This window comes from Panthera uncia, chromosome B1, assembly GCF_023721935.1.
Source record: "Panthera uncia isolate 11264 chromosome B1, Puncia_PCG_1.0, whole genome shotgun sequence".
In the NCBI taxonomy this organism is placed as follows: domain Eukaryota; kingdom Metazoa; phylum Chordata; class Mammalia; order Carnivora; family Felidae; genus Panthera; species Panthera uncia.
Genome location: NC_064811.1, coordinates 13,336,095 through 13,352,394, shown reverse-complemented (window position 1 = coordinate 13,352,394; position 16,300 = coordinate 13,336,095). Strand labels below are relative to the sequence as shown.

The 16,300-nt window shown below is 36.3% G+C and overlaps 1 protein-coding gene across 1 annotated transcript in view; it reads right to left on the bottom strand.

Moving 5' to 3' along the window:
• The window catches only part of NCAPG (non-SMC condensin I complex subunit G), a 46,686-nt gene that overhangs the window by 15,548 nt on the left and 14,838 nt on the right, over positions 1–16,300 (bottom strand). Inside the window, exons 10-14 of the mRNA XM_049630366.1 lie at positions 16,181–16,267; positions 15,681–15,860; positions 13,368–13,478; positions 9,837–9,956; positions 2,749–2,976 (exon numbers count right to left, since the gene is read on the bottom strand). Coding sequence (XP_049486323.1) covers positions 2,749–2,976; positions 9,837–9,956; positions 13,368–13,478; positions 15,681–15,860; positions 16,181–16,267 — 726 coding nt within the window. The remainder of the gene's footprint in view (positions 1–2,748; positions 2,977–9,836; positions 9,957–13,367; positions 13,479–15,680; positions 15,861–16,180; positions 16,268–16,300) is intronic.

Sequence of the window (16,300 nt, the reverse complement as noted above, 5' to 3'; positions counted from 1 at the left end):
TGGGTATATATATTTTTATTCAGCCATAAAAAATAAAATCTTGCCATTTGTAACAACATGGATGGATCTAGAGAGTATTATGCTAAGCGAAATAAGTTAAAGACACTCATATGTGGACTATAAGAACAAAACAAATAAGGGGGGGGGGGGGGGGGGGGAAAGGTAAAGCCAGAAACAGACTCTAACTATTCAGAACAAACTGATGGTCACCAGAGGGGAGGTAGGTGAGAGGAAAGGTTAAATAAGTGATGGGGATTAAGGAGGACACTTGTTGTGATGAGCACTGGTTGTTGTATGGAAGTGTTGAATAACTATATTGTACACCTAAAACTAATATTATTGTATGTTAACTAACTGGAATTTAAATAAAAACTTAAAAAAAAATGTGCAGAGGAACTGAAATGACATTTTTCCAAAAACAACACAGAAATAGCCAACAGGAAGATGAAAAAGTGCTTAACATCACTAATCTTTGGGGAAATGCAAACCAAAACTACAATGCATTATCACTTCACACTGTTTGAATCAACAAAAAGAAGCTAAGTGCTGGTGAGGATGTAGAGAAAAGGGATGCTTTGTGCCCTGCTGGTGGGAATATAAACTGGTGCAGCCACTACAGAAAACAATATGAAGTTTCCTCAAAAAAATTAAAAATAGAACTATCATATGGTCGAGCAATTCCACTTCTTGGTACATATATCCAAAGGAAGTGCAAACAGAATCTCAAAGAGAGATCTGCACTCCCATGTTCATTGTAGCATTATTTACAATAGCCAAGATATGGAAACAACCTAAGTGTCCATCAATGGGTGAATGGATGAAGGTGTGGTATAGATGCATATACAACAAAATATATTTGGAGGTAAAAAAGAAGGAAATCCTGCCATCTGCAACATGGAGAGTCCTTCAGGATGCTGTGCTAAGTGAAATAGCCAGACAAAGATAACTACTGTATGGTATCACTTTATATGTAGAATCTTAAAAAAAAAAAAAAAAAGTCAGACTCATAGAAATAGAGTAGAAAAGTAGTTGCCAGGACTGGTGGCAGGGTTGGGAGGAGATACAGAGACATTGGTAAAAGCATACAAACTTTCAGTTGTAAGTTCTTAAAAAATTAGAATTAAAATTAAAAAATTCTGAAGACCTAATGTAAAACATGGTGACTACAGTTGATAACGCTGTATTGTATAAATGAATTTTGCTACTAGGAGAGTAGAAATGTTCTCACATTCTGAATAAGTAGATAAATATGTGAATTGTTGGAATGTCAATTAACTAGATTGGGAGTAAATCATTAAAAAAAAAAAAATCGGGGCGCCTGGGTGGCGCAGTCGGTTAAGCGTCCGACTTCAGCCAGGTCACGATCTCGCGGTCCGTGAGTTCGAGCCCCGCGTCAGGCTCTGGGCTGATGGCTCGGAGCCTGGAGCCTGTTTCCGATTCTGTGTCTCCCTCTCTCTCTGCCCCTCCCCCGTTCATGCTCTGTCTCTCTCTGTCCCAAAAATAAATAAAAAACGTTGAAAAAACAAAATTAAAAAAAAAAAAAAAAATCACCAATATGACCTAGTAAACCCCTCCTAGATATATACCCCAAAAACAGAAAATACATATCCGTGCATGTTCACAATAGCACTATACGCAATAGCCAAAACGTGGAAACAGCCCAAATATCTTTCAATGGATGAGTGGCTAAACAAATTGTGGTACATACATAAAATGATAGATTGTTCTACCATAAGAAGGAATAAAGTACCAATACAAACTACAACATGGAGGAGCCTTGAAAATAAGCTAAATGAAAGAAAGTAGACACAAAGTCATATACTATATAATTAATTCCATTTATATGAAACATCTAGAATAGTTAAATCCATGGAAACAAAATGCATATTGGTGACTGTCAGGAACTGGCAGGAGGGGAAATAGGGAGCAATTGCTCAATGGATCCAGTTTCCTTTTAGGATAATGAAAATGTTTTTAAAAATTGGACAGAGGTGGCAGTTGTATTACCTTGTGGATGTACTAAACACCATTGTCCACTTTAAAATTGTTGTATCAGTTGAAATATCAATTTCACCTCAATAAAAAAATATTAAAAAGTTTATTTATATATGCTATAAAAATGTAGTTCAAGGGTACCTTAAGGAAAAGGGTCTAATCCCATACTCTGTCTCAGACCTTCCACTGACCCAACATAAAATTACTTTAAATTATTTCTTAAGACTCTTGGGGGAAAAACTTTAAGTCATAAAACACAAAGACAGGGGAAAAGATGGGAAAAAAAAACCCAGAACCCCCTCTAATAGTCATTTTTGTTTATACTTCAAAACTCTGCAAGGGCGCCTGGGTAGCTCAGTCGGTTAAGCATCTGACTTTGGCTCAGGTCATGATGTCACATGGTTCGTGAGTTGGAGTCCTGCGTTGGGTTCTGTGCTGACAGCTCAGAGCCTGGAGCCTGGTTCAGATTCTGTGCCTCCCTCTCTCTCTGCCCCTCCCCAGCTTGCATTCTGTCTCTCTCTCTCTCTCAAAAATAAACATTACAAAAAAATTTTTTTTTTAAACTCTGCACTTGCAATCAATCTGAGGGTGAGAAACGAGGTCTATCAGTATTGAAAGTGGGACTTGATTACATTTAAAAGGCAAAAGTTTTAAACAGCCAAATTTAAGCTTCAGCCTAAAAGAAATAAAGAGTATAAATATATACACAATAAAAAGAAATTTCATAATAACAGGGCTATGATCATTTCTTACCTCACTATCTAAGAAATCAGAAAGGAGTTTCAGAACATTCTTGGCTGTAGCAGTCTCTTCTTCAGCTTCTTTTACCTCTTGGTCTCCATCAGTGTTTATTTCTGCATGTTCACTTTGAAGGGCTTTGATTTTTTTAGTTTTAAAAGGTTCAATCCCAAATGTCATCAGTTGGTCAAAGATTGCCTTTAAAGCACTTATTTTTATTGTCACATCATCAATTTGCAAAACCTAAATTAAAATATCCCCCACCAAAAAAAGTAAATTTGGTAAAGTTTTCAGTCTGTTTATACTGCATAAAATTAACATGCACCTTATTTTCTTAGTCTAATTTCAACAGTCAAGTCCACATGAAATACCATTTTTCAAAAATTAAAATTTCCATTTTAAAGTTAATATTTTTATTTCTACCATAACATTTTTCACATAAATAAATAAAATTATTCAAGAGAGAGCACACGTGTAAGTTGGGAATAAGGGCAGAGGCAGAGAGAGAATCTTAAGCAAGCTCCACACTTAGTATGGAACCCAACAACCCTGGGATCGTGACCTGAGCCGAAATCAAGAGTCAGATGCTTAACTGACTGGGCTACCCGGCACCCGGTACCATAACATTTAGACTTCTATTTCATCCAGAAAAAGTTCACCTTCAGTACAAACTTCCTAGAACTAGAGTCAGGCTGTATTATTGTTCCTTTTATTTGAAAATGAATGGGGCACCTGGATGGCTCGGTCGGTTAAGCATCCAACTCCTGGTTTCAGCTCAGGTCACAAGCTCATGGTTCCTGAGTTCAAGCCCCACATCAGGCTCCATGCTGACAGTGCAGAGCCTGCTTGGGATTCTCTCTCCCCCCTTCCCCCACCTGCTCTCTCTGGCTCTCAAAATTAAACTTAAAAAGGGGCGCCTGGGTGGCGCAGTCGGCTAAGCGTCCGACTTCAGCCAGGTCACGATCTCGTGGTCCGTGGGTTCGAGCCCCGCGTCGGGCTCTGGGCTGATGGCTCGGAGCCTGGAGCCTGTTTCCGATTCTGTGTCTCCCTCTCTCTCTGCCCCTCCCCCGTTCATGCTCTGTCTCTCTCTGTGCCAAAAATAAATAAAAAACGTTGAAAAAAAAAATTAAAAAAAAAAAAAATTAAACTTAAAAAAAAAATTTTTTTTAAAAGAATGAATATATTATATTCACTATGATTTTCTTCTAAGATCTAGAAAAAGAGTTTAATTACATTGAAATTGTTTTGGGCCACCTATTAAGACAAAAACATTACATTCCAACCAATGAAAAGCATTCATTAAAAACATCAGTACTCTTAGTACTATTCTAGGTTATCAAGCTTCACTAAAGATAAAATTTTCTCTTATTAGCTCAATAAATTCAGAATTCATTAAAAGTGAATTCAGTTCTCAATGAACTGGACTCCTTTATAAAAGGAGGTGAACCTTATAAAACCCAGTGGTTTGTAGGAGTCTGTCCTAAGTTAAGAACAATGATTTCCTATATACCAAATTTCAAAGCCATGAAAAAGAACCGAATATTTCTATTACGAAGAGATTTATTATATTCCTTACTGCCCTTAAGTTGTGGACACTGATAAATTATTTGGCTACATGGCTTAGCCTTTCTTTAGAATGAATGAAAATTACCTGCATGTTGGTCAAGTTAGTGAACTGAGAAAAATAGCTCAAAACTTTGAAAGAAATTTCAAGACTGTATCTATTATGGTAAGACCAACATATTTGCCAAAGCCAAATATAGTTTTCTTGACTGTTCTCTACAAATTCTAAACATGATACTCTTTCAGCAGTAACTTTGTTTTCCTTGCCCTTCTCAGTCCCTTACTGGCTAGCAATAGCTCTCAATACTGAATATTTATCTAAGAAAGACTTTAAAATGAAATAATCTCCCTCTCCCACCTAACAAGTGTATATATATGTCTTCAATCAATTTTTATTACTAAAACCTGATTTAAAAAAGAACTGATTTCTTACTCCCAAAACACAGCTATTTTCCCTTAATCTAAAATCTTCTAACAATAGCCCTAAGAATAATTTTATAAATATAAACAATTGAATTTATTCAGTGGTTAACTACTTTTGATCATAACCCACTTTAAGGATCTGATAAAGAGTTTAAAACCCCACCCCAGAAAAACATACAAAACAACAGGGGCGCCTGAGTGGCTCAGTTGGTTAAGCGTACGACTTCGGCTCAGGTCATAATCTCACAGTTTGTGAGGTTCGAGCCCCGCATCAGGCTCTGGACTGACAGCTCAGAGCCTGGAGCCTGCTTCAGATTCTGTGTCTCCCTCTGTCTGCCCCTCCACTGATTGCACTCTGTCTCTTGCATTGTCTCAAAAATACACAAACATAAAAAAATAAAAATAAAAAAATATAGGCAAAATCATACATATAATTTTACTGCATTTGAAACTTTTTATCATTCACATTTTTAATTTACAAAAAATTATACCTATTTTTAAGGCAAATATTAATAGCTAGTCCTTGAAAAAAGTTTAGAGATCACAGCTGTTTATACTTTAAAAAAAAAAAAATAAGGCAAACTTTACTTCATTAAAACTTTAATTCCATGACAAGGCTGCTATTCTGTTGACTGGCTTGATTTGGAAGAGAGTAAAATTGTGGAATGGTCTTCATAAAAAACATCATTTATCTTTCACACCTGCCTCATTTTGACAATTCCTTTCTACTACAGAAAATTACATATATAAATACAAACAGTAACAAGCTCTCTCTGTCAAGTGGAAGATGAGGTAGTATTAAATAACTTCAGAATGGTCCAGGCCACTCTTAAGCATTACATTCATACTGCATTTCTTTGGACTAAAATGACCACAGCACTTATTACTGATATTATGCCAGCAAAAATTAAAAGGATCAAAATCCACATTTCATCTTTAAAGGTTAACTGAACTTAATTATTTTCTGGGAAAGTTCTATGGTATTTCCTTTGCTGCAATACTAGAAATTTTATATAACTGTCTACCTTCAGTCTTCTCTATCAGACTTCCAGCCTGACTACAACTTATAATTTTTCAGCAGCATTCTTAATGGTATACAGAATATCTTAATGTTTTATCCCATTTTTAGAACAAAAAAAAAAATACACTTAACTAGACATAAATGAATCATTCACTATCAAACATTCTAATAAGATTTTTCTTCCACGTTAAAAAAAAAAAAAAAAAGTAATGACCACGGGTCAATCTAGTACAAGATCCATCTTCTAGGAAGACAGGAAAGTAGAGAGTTTATTGTACACTAATTTCTTAGTAAAATCTCTTTGAAAATACAGGATTTTATTCCCTGGGTACCTATAAAGCCATAAAATTTCACAATAGTAAACAAGACTTTCTTGAGAATTACTAGCAGAACCACTGATGCCAATACCTGCTGATGTAAAAAGAATGTCTCACTATACATGGAGATTCACTCTGCATGTTGGAGCAAAACCAGATATATGGCCAAGCACTAAAAATGATTCATCTGAACAAAGTACCAATATTTTTCTTTCAGTTTCTTTGAGAAAGGAACTTCACATCATTTTAAATACTGACATTTCAAGTTTCCAAAAGGACCTAACAATAACAGAAATGTTCCTGTGACAACAGTAGCATAGGATGATAAATATAAACAAAACAGCAACAGTAATTTCATCACTGCATTAAATAAATTGATCAGATGCCAAATGTTCCAAAAAAGGAAACTAGAACAAAACTCTGAAATTTCTTATGACTGTCTTTTGACGTAAGTACAATTTTAATTTTCTTCCTTTGATACAAGCCACAAACAATTTGACCATTTCCAGAACACATGACTTCCCCAAGTTCTCTTTAATTGTATACTTTCTTTTTCCTGGTAATGTGATTGCAACATTAAAGGATGCTCCAAGATAAGGGTTTCTTGCTGAGGGAATATTCTATTATTGGTGGAGTTCAGTCTTTTAAAATAATCTTTTCATGAAAATGACGATCTGTGTTGTCACATGTTATTTTCAAATTGAGCACACAAAGTATTCCCATTTAACCTGTTGGCAAGCAATCTGCACTAAAATTCCTCGCAATTTTTTATACCATTTGGCAACACCAGATGCTACATTAATCACATCGTCTTTTTATATGGGAAATGGAGGGAGGTGTATTTTTGAAGTTAAGCCAGGCCCAAACGTTAAAGACAGATGTCCAAGGGAGTCATACTCCACTGGTACACTCGATGCCACCCCTTCTTGTCTACCCAATAGCACTCTAGCAACTGCCTTCTCTTCCCTATATTATCAATTTTTTCCTCTCACTAGGCCATTGTCCTTAGTATTACAAACATACTGTAACTTTCTCGACCTTAAAAAAAAATTGAAATCAAAAATATTTTGGGGCACCAAGGTGGCTCTGTTGGTTAAACGTCCAACTCTTGGTTTCAAATCAGGTCACAATCTCACAGTTTGTAGGATCCAGCCCTGCATCAGGCTCTGTGTTGACAGAGCAGGGCCTGCTTACGATTCTCTCTCCCTCTTCTCTCTGTACCTCCCATGCTCACGTGCATGCTCTCTCTCTCAAAATAAATAAACTTAAAAAAAAAACAAACCCACCTCTTCTTTTTATCCCATATCCTTCTCTTGCTACTTCCCCATTTCTATTAGTCCTAACAAAAACAAAACCTTGAAAGAGTAGTCTACACTGGCTATCTCCAATTCCCCTCTCATAATTCTCTCTTCAGCCCACTCCTATGAAACTTTAACCTCCATTTAAGCTACGCTCATGAAAGTCACCAAATATTTCCTTATTTGCTCCAAATGGGCACTTATAAATCCTTATCAACCTGTCACCAGCAATAGACAGTTAGGTGATGCTAGCCCTTGGAAAATAACATCTTCACTTGCCTTCTAGGACATCACATTCTCCCCTTACTGTCCACTTCACCTTGGTCTTTACTGGTTCCTCTTTATCTCCTCTTCCTTTAAATGTTACCTAAGCCCTAGGGAACTACAACGGCAAGACTGCTACTCATTCTACATTCATCCCTCAGGTAACATCCAGTCTCTAAGCACTGGATACTATTATAAAGACTTAGATCCCTCTCTCCAACTCGCATGTCCCTCCTATCTCTGACTCACATACAACTGCCTATTCAATATATCCACTTGCAACTCAAACTTCAAACTTATCACACCCAAAACTGAACTCCTTATCTCATCCACCATAAAATTTGTTCCTGTTTTCCCCATACAGGAAAGGGCAAGTCTATCTTTCCCAATTATTTTAACTAAAATTTTTAGTTATCTTCAATTTCTTTCTTTCACATCCACATCAGATTCATCAGCAAATTCTATAGATACCATCTTCAAATGTAGATTACCAACACTTCTCAAGACCCCAGTAACCACTTGAACATTGGTCCAAGTCATCATCATCTCTTTCCAGGATTATTGCAATACCCTCCTATGAGCATCTCCGCTTCCATACTTGTACCCCTAAATACTAGAGACCTGCAAACTATGGGTGAGGGGCCAAACCCAGTCTGCTGCCTGTTTTTGCACAGCCTTCAAATAAAGAAGAGTTGCACATCTTTAAATGATTAAAAAAAATTACCTCGTTGCATGTGAAAATTGTATGAAATTCAAATTTTAGTGTCCATAAATAAATTTTTTAAACTACAGCCACACAAACTCATTTATATATTGCCATGGCTGTTTGCACACCTGCATCACAGAATAGTACTTGAGACACACCATGTGGCCTGCAGAGTAAAATATATTTACTCTCTAGCCCTTTATAGAAAAGGTATGCCAACCCCTAGTCTACATCAACATTATACCCAGTCAGATCATAATAATCCTATATGCAGAATCCTCCCATTCTTTACCATTTCATTCACTGCGAAGTCTGCAAGTCCCCAGAAGACATGTACATCCTATTACCTGCAAATCCTTTCTCCTACCCTTCTCCTCTTTGCTCAATCTGCCCCAGCCATAGTTCCCCTTGTTCCTTGACCATGTGAAACAAAGTCCTACTTCAGGGGCCCTTCCCCTGTTCTTCCCTCTCATCAGAAACAACTTACCCAGATATCTACATGGCTCATTCTCCAACTTTCCTGGGACTGGTCCAAATTTCAATTTATTAGTCAGGCCTTTCTTGACCAAACAGATCCTTCTGCCTATTTCCATTCCTTACTCTCTTTTTTTTTTCAATTTGACATGCTATTTTTCACTGTGTGTCTCCTCTTCTAAAATGTAAGCTCCATTAGGACAGCAACTTTTATCTTGTTTTTTTCATTACCTATCTTATTTTTTCCTAAGCATAAAATAATGCTGAGCATATCATACTCAACAAATATTTGCTATAATTTTTGTTATATATATTTTATATGTATTTTTGTTATATATAATTTAAAAATACTTTAAATAATTGACATTTCGGGGTGCCTGGGTGGCTCAGTCGGTTAAGCGGCCGACTTCGGCTCAGGTCATGATCTCACGGTCCGTGAGTTTGAGCCCCGCATCGGGCTCTGTGCTGACAGCTCAGAGCCTGGAGCCTGTTTCAGATTCTGTGTCTCCCTCTCTCTGACCCTCCCCCGTTCATGCTCTGTCTCTCTCTGTCTCAAAAATAAATAAACGTTAAAAAAAAATTTTTTTTAAATAAATAAATAATTGACATTTAATCTTTTCTCAACTTCATTAAGAAAGAAATCAAAAGATAAAAATCAGAGTCCCTAGGAGTGCCTGGGTGGCTCAGTTAAGCATCTGACTTTGGTTCAGGTCCTGATCCCATGGTTTGTAGGTTCAAGCCCCACATCAGGCTCTGTGCTGACAGCTCAGGGCCTGGAGCCTGCTTCAGATTCTTTGTCTCCCTCTCTCTCTGCCCCTCCCCACACTCATGCTGTCTCTCTTTCTCTCTCTCTCTCAAAAATAAGCAAACATTAAAAAAGAAAAAAAATCAGAGTCCCTAAAAGTCATCCATAATAGTCACTGTCATCAATAAGCCCTGGAACAGAATAAATGTAGAGTACTCACATTATCACCACAGATTCTGAGTATCTATTTCAGGAAAATACAGTCAAGATTTTGTCACAAGATAAATCCTACCTGCAATAATAATACGAAGTGTTTACTTGCAAAATCCTGATTCTGTAGTCCACAGCAGCCCAAGCATAAAATAGCCAGATTTCTTACTATAGGATGAACACTTACTATTCCAGGAAGAATCTAAAATGAATTAGAAATTAAAAGAGTTTTGACCAGGATAAGAAATTTATAACAGCATTATTAAAAACATGGTCAAAGAGGTAATTTCTATATGATTTCCTAGATCTACTTCTTATCCATACTGTCGACATCAATTTTCAGATTAAAAAAAAAGGTAAATATTAAATTGCTAAAACAGAGAATATAGCCAGAGTGAAATACAGTCTGATCATGAGACACGTCCCCCTCCACCTGCTAAAAGTGACTCAATAGCTTCCCAATGCTCATAAGACAAAGATAAAACTCCTTTACACGACATTTGTCTCATTATGTGGTATTTCTTAGTGTCATCTTATACCATGCTACCCCTTACTCTTTGCTTAACGATGGTCTGATTTTGATGCCTTCCATGCAGTGCTACTCAACAGAAATATAATGTAAGTCATATGTCATTTTAAATTTTCTAGTAGGCACATTAAAAAGAAACATGTGAAACTAATTTTAATACATTTTATTATTCTCAATATAACCAAAATATTAACATTACAACATGTAATCAAAATTTAAAAATTGAGGGAGTGCCAGGGTGGCTCAGTCGATTAAGTGCCCAACTCTTTTAATTTTGGCTCAGGTCATAATCTCACAGTTCATGAGTTCAAGCTCCACATCGGGCTCCATGATGACGGTGTGGCACCTGTTTAGGATTCTGTCCCTCTCTTTCTCTGCCCTACTTCACTTGCGCACGCACACACTCTCTCTCAAAATGAATAAACTTGAAAAAATTTTCAGATAATCTACGTTGTGTTGTTTGTGCTAAGTTTTCAAAACCAAATGTGTTTTGAAACAGCACATCTCAGTTTGGACTAGTTGTTAATACCCACAAGTTTGTTTTTAATGTTTATTTTTGAGAGAGAGCAGAAGAAAGAGGTACATGCAAGCGGGGGAGGGGCAGAGAAAGAGAGGGACAGAGGATATGAAGTGAGCTCTGCACTGACAGCAGAAAGCCAGATGCAGGGCTTGAACTTACCAACTGTGAGATCACAACCTGAGCTGAGGTCAGATACTTAACCAACTGAGCCACCCAGGAGCTCCTAGCCACAGGTTTTTAACAGCCACATGTGTCTGGCTGCAACCATATTGGAGAGAAGAAATCTAGAACATTCTTCCCTCCCCTTTTCACATAGTGAAGGTCTACTCAAATATCAGATTATGGTCACCTTCCCTGAATGGAACAAATCCCATATTTTAAGTTCACATAGGACCATACAGCTCTTCTTCATAGCAATTATCAATGTCAAAACCTTCCACTTATTTATTTGATTGATGTCCCAATCACTGGACCAGAATATCCACAAGGGCGGTCTATATATGTTTTGTATACCATGTACACTCTATCATTGGCATTTAGTATATAGATGTTCAATAAATAGTTGCTCAACTAATAACTTTATGATTCTAATTTTAATTTTTTTTTTTTTTTTTTGAGAGAGAACACCTGCATGAGCAGTGGGAAGAAAGGCAGAGGGAAAGAGAGAGAATCTTAAGCAGGCTCCACGTTCAGTGCAGAGCTCGACACAGGGCTCAATCCCACAACCCTGGGATTGTGACCTGAGCTGAAATCAAGAGTCAGACACTCAACTGACTGAACTACCCAGGCACCTCGATTTTTATTTTAAAAATGGTAATTTCACTAAAATATAACTCCTCTATCTAAATATCTTACTCATTTACATCCCTCTAGTTTCCTTCAACCTTTATTTTTTAATGTTTATTGTTGAGAGAGAGTTGAGACAGAGTGAGTAGGGGAAGGGCAGAGAAGAGATGGAGACACAGAATCCAAAGCAGTCTCCAGGCTCTGAGCTGACAGCCTCAGCTGATGCGGGGATCAAACTCACGAACTGTGAGATCACGACCTGAGTCAAAGTCAGACACTTAACCAACTGAGCCACCCAGGCACCCCTTCCTTCAATCTTTAGACATAAATTGTTTTTGTACACTTAAAATCATTATGACTATTCAATTTTGTGTTCTTCCTTCACTCAAATTTGTGTATCTTCTCCCTACATGTATAGTCTTCATATTTACTACTCCAATTATGTAATTATACCATACTTTACCATCTTCTTGCAATAGGACCAGACATAAAGTATGCAAGTAGAACTTTAAAACTACTACTTTTCACTAAAGACATTTGCTCCACTAAGAATGAAACTAAATTTTAATGGTTTAGTAAAAGCTACTTTTAATCAGAAGTTCTACACTGTCGTAAACAAGAACTGGCATCTTTACTGCATTTAGAAACTCATGACAATTCAGGGAACTAGATTTTAAATTTCTTTGTGGTTTTGTGGGTTTTTTCTAATTTATTTTTGAGAGAGCCTGAGTGGGGGAGGGGTAGAGAGAGGGGGGGACAGAGGATCCGAAGTGGGCTTACTGACGGGGCAATCCGGATGTGGGGCCGTACCCACGAACCACGAGATCATGACCTGAGCTGAAGTCGGACGCTCAACTGAATGAGCCACCCAGGCACCCCAGGGAACTGGATTTTAGATTACATCCATGGGCTGTTTTTCATTAATCCCAAGTAAAAACAATTGAGGGAGGATCCTGGAAGAGCCTAGATACAATCAAAATTTGCTTTGAATAAGTAGCATTGGTAAGAATACCCTACTATGGAATACTGTCGCCATAAACCACATGTGGCTACTGAATGCTTGGAATGTGCTAGTCCACACTGAGATGTGCTATTAAGATTTAGTATGAAGAACAGAATGTAAAATGTCTCGACAGTTTAATATTGAGCAAATGATGCCATTAAAATATTTGGGGTATATTCGGTTAAGTATACTAAAATTATATTTCACCTATTTACTTTTAATTTTTAAATGTGGCTACTAGAAAATGTTAAGTTACATGCGGTCTGCATTATACTGCTATCAGACAATGTTGTTTTACTAGAGTCTTGCAGTATTTGTGTCCCTATAGTTAATAAAATCTCTATGAAGAGTTACTTTAGTAAAACGTCTTTAAATATATAGGAAAAAAACCCCAAATTCCTTTCACAGGGCTCATAAAGTAAGTCTCAGAGTCTTTCTATATAGCAAGACTCCAGGACTTAAATATACCTAATATGTTTCAGTATTTCCTGTTACTATTCAAAGAATGAAAATATTTTACATCTCCTCCTAGTATAACTTTTCAAACTTGTTAAAGGGATACGTATAACTTATATACGAGGTCTTTTATATACATTACCTTAATTTAATCTTCACAATATGAAGTACCCACTATATAATTTTTTTATTTTACCATTTATACTTATCAGATGCTAAAGATGATTATCTTTTTATTCTTTTGAACCCCAAGGAACATGTTACTTACAAACTAAGGAAGGAGTGGGCTAAAATAAAGCTTCAAAGGCCACCAACTTACCAACGATTCAATGATGCCATTCATGGTTGCACCTATACCTGTTGAAGTGGACATCTGCTTCAACAATTCATAGCACAAAATAAGACACTTCTGTAGTGTTTCAGCATCATTCTAAAATGAAACACAAAATATTCTACATTAGTATAAATATCCTCTGCCCATCCTTTAAATATTAGCTTTTTCAGGGCTTTCTCTAAGGCATATTGTCTCTTTGGGCAATCTTATCCAATCATACAACTCCATTTACCATCCATGAGCTCACCCAGCCATTTCCTAAGTTTCAGATTCATATATACAATTGCTACATTTCCTCTTGTATGTTTCACAGGCTTCTCAAACTCAAAATTTCCAAAAGAACTCATCATTACCCAAATCCTTTCTCTTCTTGTGCTATCTCCATAAATAACACTGCTATCTACCAAATGTCCAAACCAAAAAACCTAGGGTACATTCTGGATTCACTCTTCTCCCTGTTACTAATTCCTAAATACTCCTCAAATCCATCACTTCTTTCCACATCCACCATCACTGTCTTCTTCTGGCTGTATACATATCAAGGCTACATTACTATAACAGTCTCCAACTACTATGCTTGCCTAGGCTTTTATCACTCTGCACTCTATTTTCTAACTAAGATATAAATCTTATCCTACCACTGAAAACCTTTAGTCATTCACCATGATCCCTGGCTAAAGCAGAAAATTTTAAATACTGCTTATACAAGACCTTAACAGGCCTGGCCCTTAATTTTTCCACAAGATTTATCTCTTACTTCTCTCCCCTCACTTCCCTAGTCATATGGACCTGAAGTTTTTAAACACAGCAGGTACTCTTTAAACTTCTAGACCCTCATATAAGCCATTCCATGGGCCTACAGGATTCCTTTAAAAACACATCAAGAAGAAACAATACAGTGCATTAAAGGCACAAATCTAAAGCCTGACTCGGCTGGGTTTGAATCCTGCCTCTACCATTTACTATCTGTGTAATTTTGGGCAAGTTACTTTTCCTATATAAAATGAAAATAGCACCAACCCCACAAGGTTATAGTGAGAATCAAATACTTGTGAAGTGCTTGAAGCAGTGACTACCACAGAAAAAGCATCCTGTAACTGTTAGCTTACATTATTATTTTTACTCCAATGTCAAGTGAAAACACTTCTTCCCCTGGGGAAGCCAACAACAAGAATAGATTTATAACCCTTAAATAAGACAAATGAAGACAAATAGTCAAAGCAAGTCAAGTTAAATAAATGATATTAATCATGATAGGCCATGTTTGTTCACAATTTCCCAATTCAGACCTGCAGTTTGTATCATTTTTCAGTTTACATTTTTATTTTTCACTTTAAATCCGTTCCTCAAATTAAGCACCCATAATGATCCATACTTTGTCAAACAAGATAAGATGCTAGCTATGAAAATAAAATTCAGGCATATTCAATGGGAAAGTGGAGTGTTGGAGCAGGGATGTCTATAACTAGAGAAATCAAGGATATGGTATAACTTACAAAATGCTCCTGAACAGTAAACTCTTTCCTATCCAGCATTCTCTTTGAGCACACATCAATTGGCACTTCCCAAACTCAAAAAGTAAAATAATAAATGATGTTTACTACAAAAGGAAAAATTCTAAAAGATGTCCTGAATGAAAGTTAACATCAAATATTACAGCAACTGATACCATTCTATCTTAAAGTGACAAGTTTATCAAATACAACTAAGTTAAAAAAAATGACTGCTGAAACTAAACTTTAAATGTTACTAGATAAAATGTTTAGTATTTCATTTAAAATAACAAAACTCCTTAGCTTTTTCTAAGAACAAAAAGTTAAGCTTTAAAAACTACATGTACAATCGTATGGTTACCATAGAAATTCTTTTCCTCAGCTCAGAAAGGTCATGAGTCTTCCATGAAGAGAGGGATGGATAGATGGATGCATTTTCTTTTTCTAAAGCATTCAAAACACACACACACACACACACACACACACACACACACACACACAACCAAACAGAAGAAAATACTAGAAGGTAAGTTTCCTTAGCAAGGAAGAAAAGACTATAGGCTCCAGAGATGAGCATGACAAGGGAGCAAATAAAGTCCTAGTTATAATAATTAAAGCTAACTGAGGCCTTTCAAAGTCTAAAATAAAAAGGAACAAAAGGGAAAAACTATTTTCGCATTAATTCATGATACTGCTAAAAACCCCTCCAAAGTAAACATACACTGGCAGGAGTTAAGAAAGAAAATAAAGTGTAGTTGAGATGATTAATAACTGCTGACATTTAGTATGAAAAAGTTATCTATACCTTCTCTATGTGAACTTCTTTGATTTCAAGTTGCTCTGTCTCTTTCAATAGCTTTACTTTGGCATCTTCTAATGCTTTTATTTCTTCTTTTAATTCTGATGCTTGATTAAAATCCTGTAAGTTAATGCAATTTTCCAAAGCTTCTTTTGCCTCAATCAGTTTAACTTTTATTTCAGCCATCTAAGGAAAGATATAAATTGCTTTAACAAAAACCATTAATATAAAAATCTATAGCAAACTGAAGAGTATTATTTAAAATCACAACAACCCAAAAGTTCAGCCGAGTCCAGCATATACAAAAAAAGTTGTATTCTTCCTGAATCAGAGACAGGCAAATCTTTCAGACAGCATAATCTGGTAACATTTTAGATACTCTTACAATTTATAGTTAGTAATGTGACTTTGTGAGGACAATTTTGAAAATATGCAGCAAAAGGAAATAAAAGACTTATACAACTACATTATTCTCAAAACATTTCTTTAATTTAGAAGAAATTTACCCTGAGTTCTTTCTTTCTTACATCAGCGGGATCATCAACACCAACGGTAACAATGGGCGCCCGAATCTCAGAGATAATTTCTGTAACCTGATAAATTATAATTCAGAGTACATGATTTAA